The 26853-nt window shown below is 37.7% G+C and overlaps 1 protein-coding gene across 1 annotated transcript in view; it reads left to right on the top strand.

The window, feature by feature from the left end:
* LOC127651823 (proteasome adapter and scaffold protein ECM29-like) overlaps positions 1–24699 on the top strand; it is a 30072-nt gene extending 5373 nt beyond the window's left edge. Inside the window, exons 11-49 of the mRNA XM_052137851.1 lie at positions 321–396; positions 485–534; positions 640–706; positions 802–924; positions 3149–3252; positions 3356–3479; positions 3580–3660; positions 3748–3967; positions 4887–4978; positions 5070–5204; positions 5422–5563; positions 5648–5820; positions 6014–6115; positions 6405–6528; positions 8140–8285; positions 8370–8424; positions 8532–8646; positions 8945–9013; positions 11234–11351; positions 11477–11644; positions 11733–11812; positions 11903–12008; positions 12203–12250; positions 12348–12466; positions 12547–12697; positions 12827–12892; positions 14860–14949; positions 15028–15094; positions 15218–15309; positions 15430–15496; positions 16507–16698; positions 16884–17095; positions 17372–17415; positions 17555–17747; positions 17899–18034; positions 20294–20399; positions 22413–22501; positions 22604–22675; positions 23236–24699. Coding sequence (XP_051993811.1) covers positions 321–396; positions 485–534; positions 640–706; positions 802–924; positions 3149–3252; positions 3356–3479; positions 3580–3660; positions 3748–3967; positions 4887–4978; positions 5070–5204; positions 5422–5563; positions 5648–5820; positions 6014–6115; positions 6405–6528; positions 8140–8285; positions 8370–8424; positions 8532–8646; positions 8945–9013; positions 11234–11351; positions 11477–11644; positions 11733–11812; positions 11903–12008; positions 12203–12250; positions 12348–12466; positions 12547–12697; positions 12827–12892; positions 14860–14949; positions 15028–15094; positions 15218–15309; positions 15430–15496; positions 16507–16698; positions 16884–17095; positions 17372–17415; positions 17555–17747; positions 17899–18034; positions 20294–20399; positions 22413–22501; positions 22604–22675; positions 23236–23375 — 4354 coding nt within the window. The 3' untranslated portion in view covers positions 23376–24699. The remainder of the gene's footprint in view (positions 1–320; positions 397–484; positions 535–639; positions 707–801; positions 925–3148; positions 3253–3355; positions 3480–3579; positions 3661–3747; positions 3968–4886; positions 4979–5069; positions 5205–5421; positions 5564–5647; positions 5821–6013; positions 6116–6404; positions 6529–8139; positions 8286–8369; positions 8425–8531; positions 8647–8944; positions 9014–11233; positions 11352–11476; positions 11645–11732; positions 11813–11902; positions 12009–12202; positions 12251–12347; positions 12467–12546; positions 12698–12826; positions 12893–14859; positions 14950–15027; positions 15095–15217; positions 15310–15429; positions 15497–16506; positions 16699–16883; positions 17096–17371; positions 17416–17554; positions 17748–17898; positions 18035–20293; positions 20400–22412; positions 22502–22603; positions 22676–23235) is intronic.
* Positions 24700–26853: the final 2154 nt, after the last annotated feature.

The raw sequence follows: 26853 nt of genomic DNA, 5'->3' as shown, positions 1-26853 counted from the left end.
TACACTTTCACGGTTTTTCAAAGGAAGATAAAAATATAGAGCGCTGGATAACAGCAGTAAGTGGAGAGAAATAGGCAAAATCTCTGTCACTGGCTCAGCAGATGTGTTAGAAGCCTCATCGCAGCTATGCGAACTCGATTCTTAAAACTTACACCATGGTAAAATAATACAAAGTTCAATGTTATAAATGTACAAAAAATATTTTTCAAATCGGGAATTTACATTTACGTTTTTAAATAAGGCGGAAACGTGTCATAACACCTCTGTGAAAAGGGTTCATTGTGGTTGGCCATGATTGTAATTTATCTTTATATGTGTAGGTGTCCAGAGACTAACAACCCACTAGGTTTGATGTTACTGAATGGGCTTACCAAACTTATTAATGAATATAAAGAGGTAGGAGACATTTTTGTTTTTAGTTGTCACTCAGATTTAAAGCATATTCTGAAGTATCTAATTAAAAGTGACCTTTATGTTTTTTAAGGATCCTAAACTACTATGTATGGCATACTCAGCAGTTGGAAAGCTTTCAAGGTAATAAAACTCTTATAAGTAACTAAAATCATGGGGGGAAAAATACAGTCTGAAAAGTTTAGTTAAAATGCTTGATTTCCTGTTTTTCCTCTATGCTTCAAATAGTCGGATGCCTCAGCTTTTCACGAAAGACATTGCATTGGTACAGCAGTTTTTTGAGTCCATGTGCAAGGTTTGTTTGAAAAGTATTTTAAACATTTGGCATCCAGTTATTACTGCCAGACCCTTATTGTTTAATTCTAACCTAGTTTCTTGGAATTGAAACAGGAGGAGGCTGATGTGCGATTGGCCATTCAGGAGGCCTTGTCTATGATGGTGGGAGCATATGCTAACCTTTGCGGGGCACTTCTGAACCTAATGGAAGCGCTGGTAGCTGCTTATATCGGAAAGGTGAGTCCTTTAACTCTCTTGAGTAAGTTGAAATGTTGGGACTAAAGGCCTTTTCCCACCGGAGGCGACACGATTATGCACGATTTAACATAGAAGGTGACTTGAATGTTCCATATTAATGCTTTTACAATGGGTTGTGCTAATCAACAAGCAATTTTACTCCGGTACGGTAGGTGGCACACTTTTTTTTTTTATGGTAAATGCAGCCGCTTCTGAACTGAACTCTTGAACTCATATTTTATTTGTCAGGGCATTTCATAGCTGGATGAAAAAAAAAAATTACGCTCTCACTGTAAAAAAGACCTTGCTTTGTTGACGTGCGAATCTTCGATCCAGGTGTGAATGGCTTGATAGTAATCCATTATTTCAATACAAAATGTTGATTGCAGAGAAAATGTATGTTTGGTGTGCAAAGGCTTTAAATGTGTTTATCTTGGTGATGCTTTGTTGCATTCTAAAATGTGTCTGACCATAGTTCATTATTCTCAGAGCTGTTGCACGAGGTGCTATAGTGGACATTAGTGTAAACTGTCTTCTATTAAAAGATATTCCTTTCATGTCATTGTAACGGCTTCTTAAAAACACCTTGAGGTTTGTTACCACCACAGAAGCTTATAGTTTGAATCTTGCTGAGCAAGTTACCTGAATAATTACACATACGTGTTACTGGCACAGACATTCAGAAAGAAACTCCTTCACCTTCTTAAAACACCTTGAGGTTTGTTACCACCACAGAAGCTTAAAAGGCCAATGCACATTTAACATAATGCATTAGCCAAGCATTCACGTGCATTCATATAGTATTCCTTATTTTCCCTTATTTTTTTCACATTTTGTTGTTGTTATCTGCCTTATGCTAAAATGCTGTAAAATTTAATTCACATCAATCTACACTCCATACCACATAATGACAAAGCAAAAACCGACTGGCACTGCGATAATCCAGTAGTGTTTAATAGTGCCTCTGGCGGTCAGTAGGAATGAAACAGAACCAGATTTTTGATAACTTTGCACATTTATAAAAGAGAAAAAACAGAAATATCACAGTGACACAAGTATTTAGACCCTTTGTTATTGTCACCTATTTAGCTCAGGTGCATCCCATTTCTCAGAATCATCTTTGAAATGTTTCTACACTTTGATTGGAGTCCACCTGAGGCAAATTCAATTTATTAGACATGATTTGGAAAGAGACACACCTGTCTGTATAAGGTCTCACAGCTAAAAATGCATATCAGAGCAAAAACCAAACAACTGCCTGCAGAGCTCTGAGACAGGATTGTGTCGAGGCACAGATCTGTAAAAGGCTACAAAAAAAATGTCGGCTGCGCTGAAGGAGCACAGTGGCCTAGATAATTCTTGAATGGAAGAAGTTTGGAACAACCAGGACTCTTCCTAGTGCTGGCCGCCTGGCCAATCTGAGCAATCGTGGGAGAAGGGCCTTGGTAAGAGGTGACCAAGAACCCAATGGTCACTCTGATTGAGCTCCAGAGATCATGTGTGGAGATGGGAGAAACTTGCAGAAGGACAACCATCACTGCAGCACTCCACCGATCTGGGCTTTATGGCAGAGTGGCCAGACGGAAGTCTCTCCTCAGTGCAAGACACACGAAAGCCCCCTTAGAATTTGCAAAAAAGCACCTAAAGGACTCTCAGACTGTGAGAAACAAGATTCTCTGGTCTGATTAAATGAAGATTGAACTGTTTGGCCTCAATTCCAAGCGTCATATCTGGAGGAGAACGGGCAATGCTCATCACCTGCACAATAATATTCCAATGGTGAAGCATGGGGGATTGGTCAGAGTTGAAGGAAAGCTGAATGCAGCAAAATACAGAGATATCTTAATGAAAACCTGGCCCAGAGCACTCAGTACCTCAGACTGTGCTGAAGGTTCACGTTCCAACAGGACAATGACCCTAAGCACACAGCCAAGACAACGCAAGGCTGGCTTAGGGACAACGCCGTGAATGCCCTTGAGTTGCCCAGCCAGAGCCTGGACTTGAACCCAGTCGAACATCTCTGGAGAGACCTGAAAATGGCTGTCCACCGACGTTCCCCATCCAACCTGACAGAGCTTGAGAGGATCTGTTTTATGTTTCTGGCCTTTCAATTTTTGACACTCACTTTTCAGTGGACTATTTAACCCTACTGGCTACAGCATAACAAATTCTAGTAATTTACTTTGTGTAACGTTATGTCCTGTTGTTTATGTTTTTGTGTTAGCCGGAGGTGCAGGTGCGTCAGATAGCAATGAAGTTTGCCAGTACAGTGTTTGCTCCTGATCACGTGGCCTCTAGATATCTCTTACTGCTGGCTGCTGGAGATCCGTGAGTGTATATATATAGAGTATGCTTTGTTTCTTTAGTGTTTTGACGTTTTCAATAAAATGCCATCATTAAAACGTATGCATCACTTGGGCTGTGTTAATAGTCGTGAGGAAGTGTCTAGTGAGGCCCGGCGTGCTCTTAGGTCTCTCCCTTCTAAGACGACAGAAAAAGAGGGATCAAGACCTATGCCGTCCTTCCCTGAGATGGTCCGCTACATTCAGGAAGAGGTGCAGTGTTTTTATTTGCCATTACAGGATATTTTTGAGCTTTGTTTGAGCTTAATTTAAGTATAGTAGCTGACCTTATTTGTGATATTGTGTGTGTTAGGCTGCACAGAGATTGAAGACTCCTGCGAAATACATAGTTGGTACTTCCACGCTGCCTTTTAACCCTGCCACATTTGGGGAGGTATATCTGTGGATTTCTGCCTATATTTTTTTTTTACTTGATTAAAACGTTGTGTTAACAAATGTATTTCTCTTTTTGTTTCCTCAGATAGTTCTTTATCTTAGAATATGTCTGGCTTATAGCGCTGGAGCCACACCCACTTCTCGGAGCCCGATTGACATGCAGGATGACGCTCCTCTGATTGGACGCTATATTCAGTCTTTGCTGTCCAATGAAGCTCCTACTTCCTCCACCTCTAAAGGAGGCGAGACCAATCCAGTTCAAGTATACATGGACTTACTTCAACAGCTGCTGTCAGCTGTAGGAGGTGAGGGAGAATAGACATGATGGTTTCTAATAGGGCTGGTTACTGGTTGGTTTGACAGTATTTACAGTGTGATGGTAAAAATGTGTAAACTGTTAGGAATTTTGCTATACTGTTTATGTCAAGACCATCTCACACCAAGCAGAAAAGAATAGTTCCAAATAAAACAAAATACTCCCCACCTCTAGTTTCTAATAAATACTACTTGCGTAACTCAGAAACAAATTAATAATTTGCAAAAATAATAATAATGTAACAATAAGTTCAATAGTAATCAGTGCGTTCATGCAAAAAGCTCATATTCTTACTTAAAACACTCTTAAAGGGGTCATTACATGCATTCTTTTATTATTTTAATATGTTGCTGGATGCTCACTTATAATATTAAAGTTTGTTTTGCACAAAAAAAAGTCATATATTTGTAAAACATGATCAGTTTTCACCCTCATTCTGACCCTATCAGAAACACTGTTTTGGTGCTGCTTCTCCTTTAAGACTGGACCGTAAACGCCCACTGTTCTGATTGGCTCTCTGCTCTTGACTGACCTGATCTCTTTCTTTGTCACCTCACTGCTCACGCTTCTGGGCTGGGCTCAGAAAGTGATAAGATAAATTAGGGGATAATGTTTTGTAGTGGAGGCGGTCAGATTCAAATGTCTACCACAGTGTGACATCACAATGTGGATGAAGTAGAGAACGAGTCGTTTTGGCAGCTTGGTTACAATAAATGCTCTTTTTGATGTGAGGAGGATGTTTTGAGTTCTGAAACTTACAGTATGTTTTTATAGTACTAAGACCTCTCATATGTTAAAATGAAGTATTATGGTTCATTGATGTCATGACCCCTTTAAGGAAATGGATTATGTTGATTATTATAGATGTATTATATTGTGTGACCTGACATATAGATTGTCTAAATCAGGTATTCCAGTGATGTACTCTCTTTTGGAAGTGGTGTCTGTGTGCCCAGAAAAACTTGCTCCCATGTTTGCAGAGAAAATCGACTGGATAAAGGTAATTCCCTCATTTGTAATCTCCTCTACCTTTAAGTATCTTATGTATAAAAATGTATTTATTTGATCAATTAATTATGTTTGTTTTACAGGGTCTCATGAACACTAATAAAGAAGACATGCGCGAGTTGGCAGCTCAGCTGTATGCCGTGGTTGTCTCCACTATGTCTGGAAATGAACTTAAAACTGCTGTCCATTACCTGATCAAGACAACTAAAGACACTCATGTTTGTTATAGATCATTAATTGACAAATGTTTTAAGACTTTAAAGGTTTTAAGACTTTAAAGATTTTTCAGTTCAATGATAGTATGAATGATTTATAGTCTTTTTTTTTTTTTTAAACAAAGAAAACAATGCTAAATATTATATACTAAACAGGTTATTCAGAAGTTTCTCTTCACGACCATAATGTATATGTTGTTGTCCTTTGGCTGTATATCAGAGTCCTGAGACTCAGCATGGCGCCATCTTGGCTCTGGGCTACATGGTGGGCAGGTACATGAGTAATAGGCGGAGCCTGATGCCTAATGAAGCCACTCCCAAAGAAAATGAGGAACTAATTGCCATTGCGACGAAAACCATTGGTATGATGTTCTGCTCTTGAATAACACCTGAAACTTTATTTCAGAGGACAATTTAGCAAAAGTTTTCTTTTTTTAAACATGTAGGTTCATTTTTGGAAAGCGATGCTCCTTTGTTGACTGTTGCTGCGGTGACTGCATTGGGTGAGATTGGACGGAACAGCGTGCTGCTGATACCAACAGATGGAGATGGCTTAACCAAACTCAGTCTAGTGGATAATCTGCTTGCCAGGATCCCCTCTGGCAAAGAGACCGGCAAGGTAAAACAAAAAACACACACCCCTATTCGGATAGTGATAGAGAGGGTGATGGTTTTATTGCTGTGTTGCATTTTTCATCCAGTTAGCTTAGAGGTTCTGCATTGATCATTGAACTTTCACACTGCTGAAGTGAAATTAAGTGATTTGGTTTTTGGTTTGTATGGAACTGATTGGCTGTGGTTTGTTTTGTCAGATGAAAGAACGTGCCATCCAGACTCTTGGGTTTCTGCCAGTGGGAGATGGAGATTTCCCTCACCAGAAGAAAATCCTGCAGGGCCTCATGGATTCAGTAGAGGTGATGTTGTAACTCCCTTACTGCATGACCACTATAGACCATTTATTGCACTTTTTTTGTTTGGCCAGTTTAGTTTCCAAATGACTGTTATTAGCCTTGTTTCACAATCCCTTTCATTGCAAACCCTATTCAAAAAGTGTGGGAACCCTGAACAATGAATTAAATGTGTTTTTATAGTGCAGTGAATTCATATAATCTAAGTAAATTGAAACTATTAAATAATAATGTGGTCTCTTCACATTTCTTATTTTCAGTTGTTTATTTATTTGATTTCTTCCCATATCTTCAGGCCAAGCAAGTGGAGCTGCAATTTACGGTGGGAGAGGCTTTAACCAATGCTGCAATTGGAAGCTGCTCTGGAGCGGCCCGAGATGTATGGACTTGTACAGAAGATCAGTACTGCCCCCCTGACAGTGAGTGTGTGTGTTTGAGAAGGAGCTTTTGTGTCCAACAGGGTTCCCATGCATCCTGGAAATCTTGAAATAATTTTGCAATGTAGATTTCCAATCATGGAAAAGTCATGGAAAAATACCTAAATGTCCTGGAAAATAGTTATTTGTCCTGGAAAGTATGTTAGTATAATAAAATGTTTCAGTTTTAAACTTTAGACAATGATGATGATCAGGGTGCTGATTTAAATTTTTTTATTTTTTTTTATTAATTCACACCTCAAAGTGTTTGCGTGGTAACGTGGCCTTTACACTTCTGTATGTGACCTAATTTTCAATAATTCAGCAATCAGATTCCTCTTATACCACCATTACTACATGTATGATTACCGCAATAAGGAAAACATGGATTGAATCTCTGAATCAAGTCTTAAAAATTGCATTAGCTCTAAAATGAATTTGACATACTTGGGATGAAAGCGAAAGTTTGAATGCACAATTAATAAAACTGAAATCTCGATATGTCCAAGAGTGAATATTAAACCGCAAAAGGCTGCTTTTTAATAAATAAATCATGAAAAATGAATATGTGAAACCGGTTGCTCACACACTGAAAAAACCTCATCATGATTATCACAAGCTCTGTACAAACACACCATATATTTATTACTGGTAATTAAATCCAGTGTTGTTTCTGGATTGTGCTGTGAGGATTTAGGGGGAAAAAAACTTAATTGGATAAAAATAATGCATGTTGAAAAATGTAATTATTTAAAATAATATTTTCATTTTGGTATTACACACCATTTTGATGAAGAAATCTAAACGAACGAATATGGAATAAATAAAAAAATCCTCCAATAACTGCAATTTGAACGACCTTGTGTGTTTTTACATAAATATTACACCGGTGTGGCACATAAAATGTCCTGGAAATGTCTTGGAAAATTGTGCTTGAGAAGAGTGGGAACCCTGTCAAACAGGGCTCACTTTAAAGGAATAGTTCACCCAAAAATGAAAATTCTCATGATTTTCTCACCCTTCTGGCATCCCAGATATGACTTACTTTTTTAGCAGAACACAACAAAAGATTTTTAGAAGAATATCTCCACTCTTTAGGTCCATATAATGCAAACGAATGGGTGCCAACATTTTTAAGCTCCAAAATCCACATAAAAGAAGTATAATAATAATAATCCACATGACTCTGTGGTTAAATCCATCTGTTCAGACATATGATGGGATAGAAACCGATCAATATTTAAGTAATATTTTTTATCATAAATTCTTCACCCAGAATGTGAATCACTGAATACAGAAGATGGTGAATGTGAAGAAAAAGTTACTTCAATATTGATCTGTTTCTCACCCACACCCATCATATCGCTTCAAAAGACATGGATTTAACCACCAGAGTCGTCTGGAGTACTTTTATGTTGCCCTTATGTGTATTTTAGAGTTTAAAAATGTTGGCACCCATTCACTTGCATTGTATGGACCTACAGAGCGGAATAAAATAAGTCATACACATCTGGGATGGCGTGAGGGTGAGTAAATTATGAGAGAAATGTCATTTTTGGGTGAACTATCGCTTTAATCTGTTGTTTCTTCTGTCCCCCTCTCACTCTCTTTCAGATATAAAGAACAATGATGTAGTGCCATGGGTTTTGAACTCTGTCTTGTCTAAATACATACCGAGTGTAAACCCTCACGTTCGGCAGGCTGCCTGCATATGGCTCCTGTCTCTAGTCAAAAAACTCAGCCATCACAAAGAAATACAGGTAAACACACAAACTCTTTCTTGAATACATACATACACAAACATTTGAATTATAACATGTCTATCCTCTCTTTGTCTGTAATAGTCTCATCTGAAGGAGATACAGGTGGCCTTTATCTCCATCTTGTCTGATCCAGATGGTGAGTGACATATAGCTCCTTCATGATACTGCTTTTACAGGTCAGATAAAGGGTGGCATCTTCAGCTATCTAAACCCAGAGAGCTTAGTGATGATTTGTGTGTTTAGAACTTAGCCAGGATGTGGCATCTAAAGGACTCGGGTTGGTTTATGAGCTGGGAGGAGAACAGGATCAACAGGAACTGGTGTCAACCCTTGTGGAAACGCTCATGACTGGTAAAAGGTATTTATAAAACAATTCATTTCTGATTTCTGTCATGCTCAAACCTCTGTCACACTGGTCCCGGTCCATCAAGCCATTCTTATTGTTGAGGCCTGCCATAATTAATTTGATTGGTCATATGGCTTTTGCTTAACGAGGACATGATGATCGAACAAGTCAGGGCACTTATAGAACAACTCTGTATTAACTACTAATCAATTATGTCACATAAGAATATATCTCAGAATAATTACTGACATGCTGTGAAGTGTATTATGGCTTAAGACTCTTGAGCGCTGTGGGATGTTTGTGTTTTCAGAGTTAAACATGCCGTATCGGAGGACACTGAAGTCTTCCAGGGGGAGTCCCTTGGTAAAGCACCCGATGGGTAGGTCTTACTTTTTGTTGATTTGCTTTGTTGAATTTTGTTTTAGATTGTTTTGAAACAAATGAGGGAGTTAACCTTTACAAAACCATCTTAATTTACTAACCATCATGTCGTTCCAAACCAGTTTGACTTTCTTTCTAATGCAGAATTATGTTGTAGTGGATAGTGCCTCAATTTAAAGTTTGAAAGGAACCAAAAGTGTCATCCTCATAAAGTAGCCCATGTGACTTGTTCGGTATATAAGTCTTATAAAGGCAAATGTTATGTTTTGGTGCAAATTGACCCTGAATGCAAGTAATTTTCCAGTGAATATCTTGTTGTCCGGTGCATGTTGAATTCTATGAGAGAAACTTGTTCACAGTGGCACACAGTGCTGGACGGTTAGCCATTACATGTTTATAAGGGCAAATGCATAAAATTATTCATAATTTATTGATTTATTAATTTCTTATTCTTTCTAAATAGTTTACATTTTTCATTCTAAATCAACCTACAGATGATATGCATTAAAATTTTCAAATTTTTTATCAAATGGAGGGCCGTGGGGGTTTCCTTGTGGAATTGCACAAACAGACCTGAAACTAGCAATCAGCCATAATTACATGTGAGGTTGACGGTTGTAAAGTTTGAAGAGTGGTAAAGTTAGTTTTTGTAATTTGCTTTTGGACTCGCCTTCAAAAATCTACATGACTGCGCTTTTTTGCAACAACTTTTGCGATTTTTCTTTGTGATGTTGAATCACAAGTATAACTGATCTGATCTGTTACCACACATTGATGTCATTTGTATTGCCAAAATTGCTAGGCAAAAACAATTTTAGTATTTTCTTTCTCTCTCAGAAACAGACAAATAGCGTTTTAAAACGTGTGCAAAAAATCATATAAATTCTAAAGTTTTGATCAGTTACGTTTTTTTACTTTACATTTAAGCAACATTATGTCAATACTGTACAAGCTTATCCTACTCAACCCCTGTTTACACCTAATATTAAAATGTGTCTCAGATGATCCAATCACATCAGTTAAGACACATCACATTTTACACCTGGTCACTTATGGTGCTTTCACGCTGGCATTTTAGTTCGTAACAGAGCAAAATTGGTAACGTGAAAGCTGTCATGCGGACCAGGGGGTGCACTGCGGTTTTGAACCTGAGACTAACGGCAGGAGGTGGTCTGAGTTCGGTTGTAATGGAACTATAGCGCGATTCGCGTGAATGTGAAAGCGACTCGGATGCGCACACGTTCAGGAAGTAAAGTAACCTGCCCATGCTTTTTAGCCGATGACAACATCATTAGTTTCGACAACACACGAGGATCCACACATTCCTGAAAGTCCCAAAAAAGTAATGACACCCCTATGACATACAAGTATGCATGACAACACTATAAATACTGTCCAACCACCTACCTACTATATATAAATAATATTATAGGTTATAAATATAGGGTATAATAGGAGATGATGGACACAAGCGTTAGGAAGCGTGTAGTGTAAACATTGATGCAAATTAATTCCTTGCAATCAGCGGTCTCCTCAAAAAACGGTGTTTGTGAGCAGTAGCAAGCCGCCTTCTCCTGGACATCTGATGAGTTATGCCATGAAGCGCACATATACGCAGTTGTCGTTCACTCTGCTGTGCAAAATGGCACCAAAATAACAAAGTACAATGAGTCTCGTTGTGTTCACAATGCGTGTTTGTGATGACGTAAGATAAACACAAATGGACAGAGGTTCGAACCCAAATGCGATGTGGTCACATGCTTTTTTGACTATCTTCGTACGTGTTTTTTTATATCCGATCACAAAATGTTTTAGACCTTGTTTACATCATCTATTTAGCACTGACCATGTGTAAACGGGGTCAAATGCATGTGACGTTAAAAAAACAAGAACTCTGACGGAATTAATCCAGCTGTAATTCAATTAAATTACTTAAAAATGTAATCTAAGAGAATGTTACTGACTGCAATTTTAATCTGGTAGCAGATAACAATTCAGAAGTAATCTGCCCAGCACTGCATGTGTGTTCACATGAGAGCTTGCGTTGGTTTTTAGTATTGAAGACTTTATTGAAGATCTTTTATCAAACATCTCCTTTTGTGTTCTGCAAAAGGAAGATAGTCAGAATTTACATTTTTGGTAAACTTTTGCTTTAATGAAGTCTCTGGGATTTGTTTTTTTTTTTGTCTTTTATGTTGTACATCTTTTACTTTGGTAGGCATGGACTCTCCACCTACAAGGAGCTGTGTTCGTTAGCTAGTGACCTAAACCAACCAGATCTCGTTTATAAGTTCATGAATCTTGCCAATCACCATGCCATGTGGAATTCTAGGAAGGTATGCAATGTTAATCAAAACGTGACTGCTTATAACTTTAATCAAGTTTGTTTTGATCACTCTGAGAGTTGCTCAGAACTGTCTTTGATATTATGAAATGATTATTGTATCTTTCTGTGCTGTAGGGGGCAGCATTTGGCTTTAACATCATTGCCGCAAAGGCAGGTGAGCAGCTGGCTCCTTTCCTGCCTCAGCTGGTTCCCCGCCTCTATAGATACCAGTTTGACCCCAACCTGGCCATCAGACTGGCCATGACTAGCATCTGGGATGCTCTCGTCACGGATAAAACCATTGTAAGGGAATATCAGTCAGAAAAGTAAATTAAATTGTGTTAAATGCAACACTATTTGCTACTGAATAGTTTGTCTCCATTTTCAACAGGTGGAGAAATATTTTAAGGATATTCTTCAGGATGTTATATCCAACCTCACCAGTAACATGTGGAGGGTGCGGGAGTCAAGGTAACATGTCTAGAAGGGAGGAAATTGTGTCTCTGTTCTTACTAGCCTATCTAGGTTGTTTTAAAATAATCAAGGTGGTTATCATTTCAGCTGCATGGCTTTGAACGATCTGATTCGTGGGAGGCAGGCAAATGAAATCATTGAACGCCTATCAGAAATCTGGGAGACTCTATTCCGGGTCCTGGATGATATAAAGGTGAAAAATAAAAGGCTTTGTCTTAAAGGGTCGCCCAGCTAAAAAAAATTACGTCATCAATTACTCAGCCATATGTCATTACAAACCCTTATGGCTTTCTTTCGTGTAACTGGAAAGTAGAAATTTGGTAGACTCTTTGAGTTGCTTTAGTTCATTATTAAAATTTTATTTTGACACCTTTATTCTTGTTGTAGGAGTCTGTTCGTAAGGCAGCAGATCTGACTCTGAAGACTCTCAGTAAAGTAAGTTGCTGCATTCAATCATTTTAATACTACGTCATTGAATTTCCATTCTCTGAGATGCCACAGGTACTGATGTATGTGTATATTTTTCCAAAAGGTGTGTGTGCGCATGTGTGAATCGACAGATGCTGCTGCTCAAAGGACAGTGGCTGTGATGTTGCCAACTCTACTGGACAAAGGCATCGTCAGCAATGTGGCTGAAGTGCGAACTCTCAGGTAAGAACACACATATTCACCAAGCAGACACCCTAGATGTTTTGATTCAGAGTATATGTGTGAGTGTTGCTGTTTATTAGTATCCAGACTCTAGTGAAGATCAGTAAGACGGCTGGCAGCCGTCTGAAGCCGCATGCTCCTCGACTCATCCCCGCTTTGCTGGAGGCTCTGAGCGTGCTGGAGCCCCAGGTGCTCAACTACCTCAGTCTGAGAGCCACAGAGCAGGAGAAGGTGAGCAGACGCTCTGTGATCAGCTCCTTTTGCCTTGCTGGTCTACACTGAAATGCCAAAATTTAATACTTTAAATAGTCCATTAAATCTACCAAACCTTTTTTTTTTTTGTTTTGTCTTTTGATGCAGAGTGCCATGGATGCTGCTAGGTTAAGTGCAGCCAAGTCCTCTCCTATGATGGAAACTATTAATATGGTAAAACACATCACAAACTACAGATGGTAGTAATTGAAAGTTGCTTTTGAGTTTGTTTTTTGTATTTTTTTTTTTTATTCCTCTGTTGTTGTCACTGGAGGATTTAACAGTTAGCAAGGCTTGGTTCTGCGGTATAACAGTGGCCTCACTTCAATGCATATTTTGTTATTTTAATTAGATAAAGTGTTCTAAATTAAAGCGAGGGCATACTATGGAACGTTTCCCATCAGCACATCCAACTTCATGCGTTTTAACTAATAATAAACCTTATTTCTCATAAACCTTTGTAATGGATCCAAGTGTTCATTTATGCAAAATAAGGGCCCCAGTAAGTTTTGGGGTTAGCCATCAAATCTTTATAGTTTTCTAAGTATTATTGGAATTTTGGTTAAATAATAAACTGCATATGGGATTTTATTTATTTAGGCTTCTATGCCTTTAACCATCACAGTATGAAAAGACTAAGAAAACTTTAAAAGAATTTTAAAAACTATTGACCGATCAATTAATCTGTCTTTTCCACCACCTTAGTAATCGATATCAGCAAAATGCACTACCGCTCATTTGAAGCACATGTGACCACATCACATTACAAAAGCCAGTCCATCATGATGTGTCCCGGATAGTGGCAAAGGACCACCTACACCCTGAGAAATTTTTATGTCCCGTTCTGTCTTTTCAGTACAATGGCAGTTCATAGCACCTCAGTTTAAAGCTTAAAAAATACTTAAAATTATCATTAAAGTAGCCCATGTGACTCGTGTCATATTCCAAGTCCTTTGAAGGCATACGATAGGTTTTGTTTTTTTCCAGTGAGAATCTTAAAGGAATAGTTCACCTAAAAATTTTAACTCGTTCATTATTTACTCACCCATATGCTATCCCAGATGTGTATGACTTTCATCTGCTGAACTCTAATGATGATGTTTAGAAGAATTTCTCAGCTCTTTTGGTCCACACAATGCAAGTGAATGGGTGCCAAAATTTTGAAGGTCCAAAAACACATAAGTCAGCATCAAAGTAATTCATAATTGATATGACAGTGGTTAAATCACTATCTTCAGAAGCAATATGATGGTGTGGGTCGAGAAACGGAGCGTATTACATAAAATGTCCTATTTGAAGATCTGATCGGTTAAGTTAGGATTTTTCACAAATTCGTATTACAGAAGCAAATCCTAACTGTAGTTAAGATAAGATAATGCATTTAGGAAATGTTAATCTGTAATAGGTTTTGTCCTAAATGCGGTCCTAACTGAAATTGGCATAGTAACAAGCAGATAAAACATGATTCTAAAGTTAGGATATTTCTGTTATTCGCCCCCAGATCAATATTTAATTCATTTTTACTTGTAATTCTCCTCCCAGCTCAGTCAATCTCCACTTTAACTTTCACATTTTTCTTCTATTGTTTTTGGTGATTCACATTCTTCATGCATATCGCCCCCTACTGGCCAGGGCAAAAAATGGATAACAAAAAAGGACTTAAATATTGATCTGTTTCTCACCCACACATATAGTATAACTTCTGAAGATATTAATTAAAACACTGTAGTTGTATGGATTAATTTTACACTGTCTTTATGTTGTTTTTGGAGTGTCAAAATTTTGGCACCCATTCACTTGCATTGTATGGACCTACACAGCTGAAATATTCTTGTAAAAATCTTTTTGTGTTCTGCAGGAGGAGGAAATTCATGCACACCTGAAATGGCATGAGTGCGAGTAAATAATGAGAGAATTAAAATTTTTGGGTGAACTATTGCTTTAATGTCCGTTGCATGTTCATTAGTGGTATGAGAAAAGAGCTTTATGAGCCTATAGTGTCCAGTGTATATACAGTAGTTATTTATCATTCCAAATTTCAAATAGGTAACTAATTACTCTGATCTATATGTGTATAGACAGATTTACAGGATGTTTATGGTTGGTAAGTGTGATTAATTTATGTTCTGTGTGTGTTTTAGTGTTTGCAGCACTTAGATGTGTCTGTGTTAGGAGAGCTTGTTCCCAAACTCTGTGATCTACTCAAGAGTGGAGTCGGACTTGGAACAAAGGTACACTGCTACAGGTTTTGTCAATAATACACACACCCACACTTACACACAGGCTAACGGTTGTGTGTACTGTTATAGGGAGGATGTGCCAGTGTGATTGTGTCATTGACAGTGCAGTGCCCTCAAGATCTCACACCATATTCAGGTATCAAACACACTCACACACACACTGTGAACAGATCAGAGAAGCTCTAGTGTTGTTAAGTTTGTAAATCTTATATATCTTGTACATCATGTCTGTCTGGGTTTGTGTGTTTTTTCCCAACAGGTAAACTCATGAGTGCACTCTTGAATGGGATCAATGACCGCAGTAGTGTCATTCAGAAGTCATTTGCCTTCGCCATTGGACATCTGGTCAGGGTATGAAAATATAAATATACTCATTTATAAATGTGTATGTATACTGTATGTATTTCAAGCTGAAATTTTAATCTAAAGCAGCTGCAAAATTAAAAATATCAATACTCTTTTCCCCATCAGACAGCCAAAGACAGCAATGTTGAGAAGCTTCTGCAGAAACTAAACACCTGGTACCTGGAGAAAGAGGGTATGAGTAATACTCTCTCCCATTAAAGGTTTAGTTTACCCTGAATTGAATTGAATTGAAGTGTTCATGCTACTCCTTTCCCTACAGTGAAAAAAAAAAAAATAAATAAATAAAAAGCATGATGTCAAGCTCCAAAAGGACAAGAAAGCACCATAAAAGACAAGTCCATTTGACTTGTGTACTGTGGTCCAAGTCTTCTGAAGCCAAACAATAGCTTTGTTAGGAACAAACTGAAATTTATAGTTCACTGATATCTTCCCTTCCACCTCCTTTTCACTGTTATATTTAAAGCTATTGGCTTAAAGGGATGGTTCATTCAATAATGAACATTCTTTCATAATTTACTCACACTTACAACACTTTTTTCATACAATGCAAGTGAATGGTGACCAAAACTTTGAAGCTCAAAAAAGTACAAACAATCAGCATTAAAGTAATCCATTTACTCCAGTGGTTTAATCCATGTCTTCTGAAGTGATTCAATCAGTTTTGGGTTAGAACAGACCATTTACCTCACTATAAAACTTGACATCAGCTGTTTCCTTGGCGATCATGATTTTAACCTCGATTACACTTCCTAGCGCCATCTACTGATATGCATCAAGCGAATTTTAATCAAGCTTGAAATCATGATCGTGCCAAGAGACTGCAATGGCAAGATGAACAGTGAAAAAGAAGTTGGTCAGAGGTGGTCTTTTCTCACCCAAAACTGAATGGATCATTTAAAAAAACATGAATGTATGGATACTTTAATGGTGCCTTTATGTGCATTTTGAAGCTTCAAAGTTCTGGCCACCATACACTTGCATTGTATGGACCTACAGAGCTAAGATATTCTTCTAAAAAGCTTAATTTGAGTTCAGTAGATGAGAGAAAGTCATACACATCAGGGATGGCATGAGGATGAGTAAATGATGAGAGAATTTTCATTTTTGGGTGCACCATTCTGAAATGAAAATGATTGATTAATCCTTGTTATGTAGATTTGTGATGTGCTTTGTGTGTCTCAGAGGCGCTGTTTAAGTCGTCATGTTGTCTGGTGGTTCATGCCATCAGTCACTACAGTCCTGATGTGCTGAAGGCTCATGCAGGAGTTGCTCTCCCGCTGGCATTTCTGGGCATGCACCAGGAGCCTGAAGAGGAGAAAGGAGAGAACTCTGAAGCCAACCTGTGGACTGAGGTCTGGCAGGAACACGTACCTGGTATGTTAAGAAATCTAACCCTTAGACAAGATTTGAATCAGATCAACAGACCAATTTCTGTTAATGATGTTATTATTTGTGGTGTTGAAGGGTTGGTGTCAGTACTATATTTAAAGTGCCTGTGTAAGGGACTAGAAAGCGCACAGCTATCAAAAATATTTGTTTTGTATTTTCTCTCTCTTTAGGAAGCTTTGGGGGAATCAGACTGTACATGACAGAGCTCATAGCCATTACTCAGAGGGCTCTGCAGTCTCAGTCCTGGAAGATGAAGGCTCAGGGTGCGGCTGCCATGGCAACTATCGCTAAGCAACAGACAGGCTCACTGGTAGCACCTCATCTGGGCATGGTGTTGAGTGCACTACTACAGGGGCTCGCAGGACGCACCTGGGCTGGGAAGGTAAGACATTTCTCAAACATAAATGGAAACGCACACACTCCCTGATGATGTGATGTGTGCAATTTTTTTTACAATATTAAAAGGTATAGGGAAAACTAAGAAATCTTTCACAACCAAATGTGTAAACACTGGCTCTGTGGCACTATAAAACTGGTGTCTGTTCCATAAGGAGACAAACATGATCTCAGTGGTTTGTCTGTTGCTTGAGATTGATTTCTTCTTTGTCTCTCTCTGTATTTTGTGGTCACTGAGTTATAATGTCTTGTATTTCATCAGGAAGAGCTGTTGAAAGCTGTTGGATCAGTAGTGTCTAAATGCAGGTTAGATACCACTGTCTATTTCTTATCTGTGTGTGTGTGTATACACAAAACTAGCACAAGAACACAGGCAATGCACAATGGAAGGCTGACTTTCTGGAATGTATCTTGCTTTGTCTTGGTACATGTGATGTATGTGTAGTGTGGAGCTACAGAAGCCTGCAGTGGGTCAACCGACTGTGAGCGAGGTGCTGGATCTGGTGCTGAAAGAATGCAAGAAGGAGAGTCTTGTTTATAAAATTGCAGCTTTGCGCAGTGCTGCAGACATCTTGGAGTCGACGGAGACCGATCGTTTTCAAGAAGTCACTGAATTTGTGCTTCCTCTCATCAGAAAGGTGCAGTGAAGCACACATGTCTTTATTAAAGCCACTCTGCATAATTGAGTTAGCGTATATAGGTATTCCTGAAAGTTTTTGGTAATGATTTTAGGGGCGGCTGGTACATTACTTTAGAATTCGTTGAGGGACAATTTTGTGTGTTTTTTAGAATCAGCCAGCTGGTGCTGGCTCCCCGAGGCATGATGAAGACGATGACGCTAAAGCTCGTGAGCTGCAGACGGAAATACTGCTGTGTGCATTTGAAACACTTGGGAAAGCCTGGCCTAAAACCGTCCAGACACAGAGTAAGTCACAACCGATAAGTGCCTGCTTTTGGGTCACATGTCCGGAGGCACAGCTCCATAGTTCAGCTAATTGGTGTCAATAACTCACCTAAAACAATTTTGCCAAGCTACATTTAGGACCAAATTAAGAACAATCCATGCATTGAGGATGACAATGAGATTGCTGTAGGTTGGTTTACCTTTAGATAAAACATAAGGGCGAAAAACAAGCAAGTATAACTCTCTGAAGTAGGGTTTGGACTTCTGGTTCTGTTCTGTGGTTTATGGTGGATGGCGTCTCAGATGTAGATGCTCGATAGTTTGGTTTGCTTATAACATGCATCGAGTAACGCACCTGATGAGCATTTCACCAGATTTTGAATAAGAAGTGTGTAAAACTACTCTGAACTAGGCTACATACACGCACTCTAAGGACTTCCCAGAGTGTTCCGCCAAAATAAAAGCCTAAGGGTTTTAGAATTAAGCATGACTGAATATACATTACTATTGTATAATAAAATCTAAAAGTCATCATCATTTTTATTATTATTAGTTGTAGTATTTTTATGTTTTAGCACTTTTTCTCCCCAATTTGGAATGCCCAATTCCCACTACTTACTAGGTCCTCATGGTGTCGGGGTTACTCACCTCAATCCAGGTGGCTTTGGACAAGTCTCAGTTTCCACTGCTTCTGAGATAGTCAATCCGGGCATCTTATCACGTGGCTCGTTGTGCATGACACTGCGGAGACTCGCAGCATGTGGAGCTCATGCTAATCTATGCAATCCATGCACAACTCACCACGCACCCCATTGAGAGCGAGGAGGTTACCCCACGTGACTGTACCCTCCCTAGCAACCGGGCCCATTTGGTTGGTTAGGAGACATGGCTGGATTCACTCGGCACACTCTGGATTCGAACTCGCAACTCCAGGGGTGGTAGTCAGCGTCAAAACTCGCTGAGCTACCCAGACCCCTAGTATTATTAGTAGTATTCATATATTTACCCCCAATCAGAGCATGGGTTAAATTGTAATTTTGGAGTTGAGGGAGCCCTAAAATTGGGTGATTTAAATAATAAAGTTTTAATAAAATACATTGATGTCTAAATATGGATTTATTAATATACCTGTATGGTATGCCATTCATAAAAGTTTTTTTCTTTCATATGAATCAGTTTTACTGGGATAATGATTTTTTTTGTCATTTGTCACAAAAACAAACTTGATTAAGAATAATATTAAATGTGTTTTATACATTTTATAAAAATTAGATCTGGGACAAACTTACCTTCTTGCACTAAATTGGGGGTCATCTTATAAGACTTCAATCTAATCATGTTACAAATAAACTAAATGTACATTGTTCTTAATAAGGGAAACAAACACCTTTTACTCATTGTTATTCTGATAATATAATTTGTAATTTAAACATTTGCATGAAATTATAAAAGATTAAAGTATTTTCAATAGTGAATCCCACTGTATATTTACTAGGGGGAAAAAAAAACAACAAAACGCCCACAAAATAAAAGGAAAAAATGCGGAATCAATCAAAATATACAGCACAAATATCCAAATACCATTGAAACCTTTTAGAGTGTGTTGGTCGAGTGGTCTATTGATCTCGAGTTGATATATGTTGATTTCTCATTGGATGCGACTGTTTCCAGATTCAAAACCCCTTCGTGTATACAGCTTTCTAATAAACTAAGCTGAATCCCTACTAAATATCAGTGGATACAAAAAGCAGGTCCAGCAGTTGATTTCATATTATTCGATTCTTTGAAACCGAGAGCAGACCAAAGTGCGATACAGAAGCGGAGCGTGCATCTACATGCTGGCGCGCCTTGTCTCATGCTGCTCTAGAATATGCGGCCTCTTCCTGCGTTCACAACTGACTAGAGCGAAGCACAATGAACATGAAATTATTTTGAACAAGTACACTCGCTAAATAGAGACTGAATGTGTCAAATGGATCAAACAAAAACACACTGGAGAATACAAGAAATGGAATGGATTGACAAACAAGTTTTCCTTTTTTAAGAATCGAAGGTGCCCAATTAAAACCTGTGTGTGTGTGTGTGTGTGTGTGTGTGTGCATTTATTATATTCTAAACTGATAAAGAAAAAACAACACCATTATTGGATCAGTATTGAATGATACTGTGTAGGTAAAAGTAGGTTTTGGATCAGATGCAAAAAAAGTGGTGTTGGTGCATCCCTAACCCAGAGTCAAGACAAAATCTGTTGCAAAGTCTTTTGTGTGTTTTATGTTGCAGGTCAGTTCCAGGTTGAGGTTTGTAGTGTAATGTGCGAACGACTGAAATTGAGCACATGGAGGGTCCAACTGGGAGTCCTGCGAGCATTGAAGGTTTTCTTTCAGAGGTACAGTGTGCTTGGACTAAATACCTTGGATATATTTTTTTTATCATGTCCTGTGCATGCATAAAATGTAATTCAGTATGGAAATGTATAAAAGATCTTATTTAATTATCTACTAATTTCTGAACATCGGAAAGTGTATTTTTAAACTATATTAGCATTTCCTGGTGGAAATAACAGTGCTTTCTGGGGTAGAAAATATGTTTTTGGTCAAATAATTTGAACAGTTATAAACGCAAATATAGATTGGAAGCAAGCAATGGAGCACAACAAAACTGAATCTCTTTGGTTAGTTTTGTTGTGACGCATCACTTGCTTGCAGTGAATGGGTCCATGATGTGGCACTTTTTTATTTTTTTTTATTTTTTTCTCCAGATATTTTAAATGATTCAAAAATACATTAAAACAAAATAAAACACTTGAATACATCTTTTATTATGATGAACACGTTTTCAGTTTAAAGTAATTTTTATATAAAAATAAAAAATGTATGTATATATATATATATATATATATATATATATATACACAGGTGCATCTAATCTTGATGATTACGGCTTACAGATCATGGAAATCAAAAATCCAGTATCTCAAAATATTACAATAAAGAATTTATAAAGCAGAAATATCAACGTTAATTTATGCACTCAATACTTGGGCGGGGCTCCTTTTGCATGAATTACTGCATCAATGCGTCACAGCATGGAGGCAATCAGTGTGTGGCACTGCTGAGGTGTTATGGAAGCCCAGGTTGCTGTGATTGCGGCCTTCAGCTCGTTTGTATTGTTGGGTCTGGTGTCTCAATTTCCTCTTGACAATACCCCATAGAATCTCTATGGGGTTCAGGTCAGGCCAGAGTTGGCTGGCCAATCAAGCACAGTAATGTAATGGTCAGCAAACCAGTTACTAGTAGTTTTGGCACTGTGGGCAGGTGCCAAGTCCTGCTGGAAAAGGAAATCAGCATCTCCATAAAGCTTGTCAGCAGATGGAAGCATGAAGTGCTCTAAAATCTCCTGTTAGACGGCTGCACTGACTCTCGACTTGAGAAAACACAGTGGAACAACACCAGCAGATGACATGGCACCCCAAATCATCACTGACGGTGGAAACTTCACACTGGACTTCAAACAAATTGGATTGTGTGCCTCTCCACTCTTCCTCCAGACTCTGGGACCTTGATTTCCAAATGAAATGCAAAATTGACTTTCATCTTGAAAAGAGGACTTTGGACCACTGAGCAATAATTATTTGCAGTAATTTGTGCAAAAGGAGCCCCGGCCAAGTATTTAGTGCATAAATTAACATACTTTTCAGAAGGTCGACATTTCTGTATTAAATTCTTTATTCTAATATTTTGAGATACTGGATTGTTGATTTCCATGATCTGTAAGCCGTAATCAAGATAACAACAAAAAAAAAGGCTTGAAATAATTCACTTTATATATAATAAATCTAGAATATATGTTTGAATTAAATTATGGAAAACTTTTCCACAATATTCACATTTTTTGAGATGCACCTGTAAATGTCAATCAAATTTAATTAAAAGCTCAAATTGCCATTTGTAATGCAGGGATATTCTTTTATTGATATTTCTTTAAAAAAAAAAATAGCTTTGACAATTAAAAAAATTATTAATATTTAAAAAAAAGTTTGTCGACAGAGTGGGTTGTCCACTAATCGCAGGTTTGGTGGTTTGATTCTCGGCCCACATGACTCCACATGCCGAAGTGTCCTTGGGCAAGAGACACTGAACCCCAAGTTGCTCCCAATGGCAGGCTAATGCCTTGCATGGCAGCTCTGCCGTCATTGGTGTGTGAATGGTTGAATGAGACACAGTGTAAAGCACTTTGAATACCGCTAAGGTTAAAAAGGTGCATTATAAATGCAGACCATTACACTCAATGAGCTGTATACAAGGGCATCACTTTTACAGCATAAGCAGAATAAATATTTATTTAATCTCTGCCTTTTGTGGTTTATTCATTGCTAATAAATGATTTATGTGTGCTGCAGGTTGCTGCTGTTGGATAAGGAGCATCAGAATGCTTCCCTTCTGACTGAGATGTTGTCAGAAACCTGCACTGCCCTGACATCACCACTAGGTGGAGTTACACATAAGGATAAAATACTAATAAATATATATATATATAAAATGTAATTTCATTCACACAGATCTTATGAGAGTCATTCTTTTCTTCACACAGAAAACAAAAGTTATTCTTCAGTAAGAACAGATGCCTTGGCTGCAGTTGAACTTCTTTTGAAGAGGCTTGAAGGTAGCGTTGTTTTGCTCTTATGAAGAAACTGGTTGTTCATTGCAACAGTAGTTGCATCAGACAGATGTGACTAAAGGAATATTCAGTTAAATACTAGTTAAAGGAATATTAAGTAATATTTAATAAATGTTAAGCTTAATCGAGAGCATTTGTGGCATAATATTAATTACCACAGACATCAGTGAGGCACTTACAATGGAAGTGAATGGGGCCAATTTTTGAACATTAAAATACCCACTTTTTCAAAAGTATAGCCATAATACATAAACAATATGTGTGTTAACATGATTTTAGTGTGCTTAAATTTGTCTGTGTAAAGTTATAGCCAATTTTACAAGTTTGTTGCCATGACGATGTAATGTCAACAAACCCTAAAATGACAGTAAAAATCACAATTTAAACAACTTTACAGCTCAAATAATACATGAGTTTTAACAGTAGAATTAATGTAAGTGCTTTTATAAAATTATGAGCTTCACTTTTCTGTGAAAAAAGGACATTTGCTTGAGTGGGGTAAAAGCCTGTCAGTATTGAGATGTGTTTTTGTTTTTTGTTTTTAGAGAGTGATCAATGGGAGTGCCTGTCTGAGAGGAGCCGGCAACAGCTTCAGCGTTCTTTAGCCACCATGGAAACAGACAGCTTTCCAGAACTTAAGGAGAAAGCCCAGACAATGAGGAGAAAAATACAGGCCCTGCCATGAATAACCTGCCCACACACAAACACTCTCGCAGGCAAAACCTGTCCTGAGGGTTTATTCGGGAATCTCCACCATAAGTTCCAATAGTAATCCGCAGTTTTGTCACATACATTCACTTACAAGCACACATACTATGCCGTAATGTCTATTCTTCATTTACATACAACATTCTAGTGTCCACCATAAACCCTTTCTCATGTGTAAACTGTTTGAAATTGAAAGTGTCTGCTCTTAATGAGTCATGCAGAGGCTGCCACACTGAAATTTACTTTTTAACCAATGTGCAAAGACTACAGAAATGGTTTGCTTTGATCATTTTTGTAATAAAAAAGAAAAAGAGTTTGTAAAGTCTGGTCATATGCTGGCAGGCATGTCAGTTTAAGCCTTTTATAGTTTTGCTGAGACATGAATTTTTTTTTGTCCACTTCAGCCATTTTTGCTTCTTTGAACCTTACATTGTCGTTTGTGCTAAAAATTGTGGAGATTACGAATCAGAAGACTAGTTGCAGATATGATACTGCTTTTTGCAATGTCGTATTACAATCTGTTTTGTTTCTAACAGGGCCTGAACTGTCTGTGTGCTTCACACACACTGTGTTTCACCCTCAAGGGTTTGCGTGACTACTGCAGTTTCTTCCAGTTTATGAAATTCTCCTCTCATTAAGGCACTCACTGAATGAAGCTGGATGATTGAGAGCTATCTACATAGTTGCCTTCATCCATTGAGTGCTGTTGAAGTGAAGCAGAAGGAACGATGAGCTGTCAATACTGAATGTAACTTTGGATAAAAATAAAAATTTTCTCAAATGAGGGTTGGTGTAGAGGTATTAAGAGTGTGTTAAATGGAAGTTTGTAACATAAACTACATTGAAACCTTAAACCTGCCCTTGTCAGTGTTTGCATGTGTGAAAATATATTTTCTATAAGGATAAATCATACGTTCATAAAGAGGCACATTTTACGGCGTCTTATTTCACCCATTGTGGAGTTCTGACTAGGGGTGAACTGATACAGACAGTTTACCGGTAACTAATGTGGTGGAAAAGGCTAATAACCAATTCATTGGCTGATAGTTAAAAATGTATATGTATATATATATATATATATATATATATATATATATATATATATATATGGAATGTTAAAAACATTTCTTAGTCTTTCCATACAGAGGCTACAAGAGTCAAAAGATGATAATCCCACATGCAGTTTAATTGTTCAACCAAAATATATTCAAACCAAAGATATTAATAATAACCAGAAGGGAAAGAAATGAAGATTTGGTGCATAATGTGCAACTTTTAACAATAAATATGTCTGAAACACATCAGTGACTCTAATTTTTTAAATGATAGAGACTTGGCTGTTACAGTACTCAATGTTAATGTATTTACCAAATTAAGCTTTTTAATAGTCTATACCACCTGAGCTCTGTATGAATTTCACCAGATTAAGTTTTTATTATTATTTACAAGATAAGAAGTTGTACACAGATGTAACAAATCCCCACTTGATGCCACTGGTTTACTGCTACTGTCTGCAGAAATGTTTACAGATAAACTACTGTTGAAGTCAGAAGTTTACTTGTCATTAAAATCTCATTTTAACCACTCCACATATTTCATATTAGCAAACTATAGTTTTGACAAGTCATTTAGGATATCAACTTTATGCATGACACAAGTAATTCTTCCAACAATATTTTACAGACCGACTGTTTCACTTTCAACTGACTACATCACACTTCCAGTGGGTCAGAAGTTTACATAAACTAAGTTAACTGTGCCTTTAAGCAGCTTGGAAAATTCCAGAAAAATATGTCAAGCCTTTAGGCAATTAGCTTCTGATAATTGGAGGTGTACCTGTGGATGTATTTTAAGGCCAACCTTCAAACTCAGATCATGGGAATGAGGTGATTTCTTTCAAAAGAAATCACCCAAGATCGCAGAAACAAAATTGTGGATCTCCACAAGTCTGTTTGATCCTTGGGAGCAATTTCCAAACATCATGGGACCACGCAGCCATCATACTACTCAGGAAGGAGACGCATTCTGTCTCCTAGAGATAAACTTAGTTTGGTGAGAAAAATGCAAATCATTTCCAGAACAACAGCAAAGGACCTTGTGAAGATGCTGGAGGAATCAGGTAGACAAGTATCTATATCCACAGTAAAATGAGTCCTTTATCGACATAACCTGAAAGATTGCTCAGCAAGGAAGAAGCCACTGCTCCAAATCTGCCATATTAAAGCCAGACTTCAGTTTGCAAGTGCACATGGGGACAAAGATCATGAAAGACAAATGTGTCTTCCAAATGGACAACGACACCAAGCATACCTCCAATTTCCATGGTGGCAAAATTGTTTAAGGACAACAAAGTCAAGGTATTGGAGCGGCCATCACAAAGCCCTGAACTCAGTCCAATAGAACATTTGTGGGCAGATCTGAAACTGTGTGCGAGCAAGGAGGCCTCTAAACTTGACTCAGTTACACCAGTTCTGTCTGGAGGAACGGGCCAAAATTCCAGCAACTTATTGTGAGAAGCTTGTGGAAGGCTCTCCAAAATGTTTGATCCAAGTTAAACAATTTAAAGGCAATTATACCAAATACTAACAAAGTGTATGTAAAATTCTGACCCACTGTGAATGTGGTGAAAGAAATAAAAGCTGAAATAAATCATTCTCTATTATTATTCCCGAACGCATCATTTGATTAATTGGATTCTTTTGAATCTGTAAAATGTTTTCAAAAGCGATCTTAACGATTCATTTTGAAAATCGATTTGAGAATCTAAATCAAATTCACCCAGAACCCCAAACATGTTATCTCCACTACATTTTTTTTAGCTTTTATATTATGTGCCTAAATATTTATTTTAGTCTCTCAATTTTCCAGGAGAACGTTTCATATGTGTAATATTTAGCCATCATAAATATTTTTACTCGAGTGAGGTACAAAATATTCAAAACATTTACTTAAAGGAATATTCCAGGTTCAGTACAAGTTAAGCTCAGTCGACAGCATTTGTGGCATAACATTGATTACCACAAAAATTAATTTTGACTCATCTCTTTTAATAATAAAAAAAAAAAAAAAAAAAATCAAGGTGACAGTGAGGTACTTACAATGGAAGTGAATGGGGCCAAATATGGAATATTTCTTTAAGTACTGTAATGAAGTATTTGTACTTTGTTATTATACAATCTGAACAACACTTACAATAAGGTTACATGCTTTTAACATCGCATAACGGCAGGGTCATTGCAAGGAATTTGGTGCCCCCTGTATTTTGGTCTGGGCCCCTTATATTAAAATAAAATACAGTTTAACATTTGTTGTTGGGCCCCCCTTGACCTATTGGGGTATAATAGTGGATGTATCTCCATTTATTGGCAAAATATTAATTGGAAAAAATAGCACCTTCATACTCAATTCTCATAAATTACTTCTGTACATTGGGCACGATGGTTTTTAAATCACTA

Source organism: Xyrauchen texanus, chromosome 11 (assembly GCF_025860055.1).
Source record: "Xyrauchen texanus isolate HMW12.3.18 chromosome 11, RBS_HiC_50CHRs, whole genome shotgun sequence".
Lineage (NCBI taxonomy): Eukaryota > Metazoa > Chordata > Actinopteri > Cypriniformes > Catostomidae > Xyrauchen > Xyrauchen texanus.
This window is presented reverse-complemented; position numbering and strand designations above follow the sequence as displayed.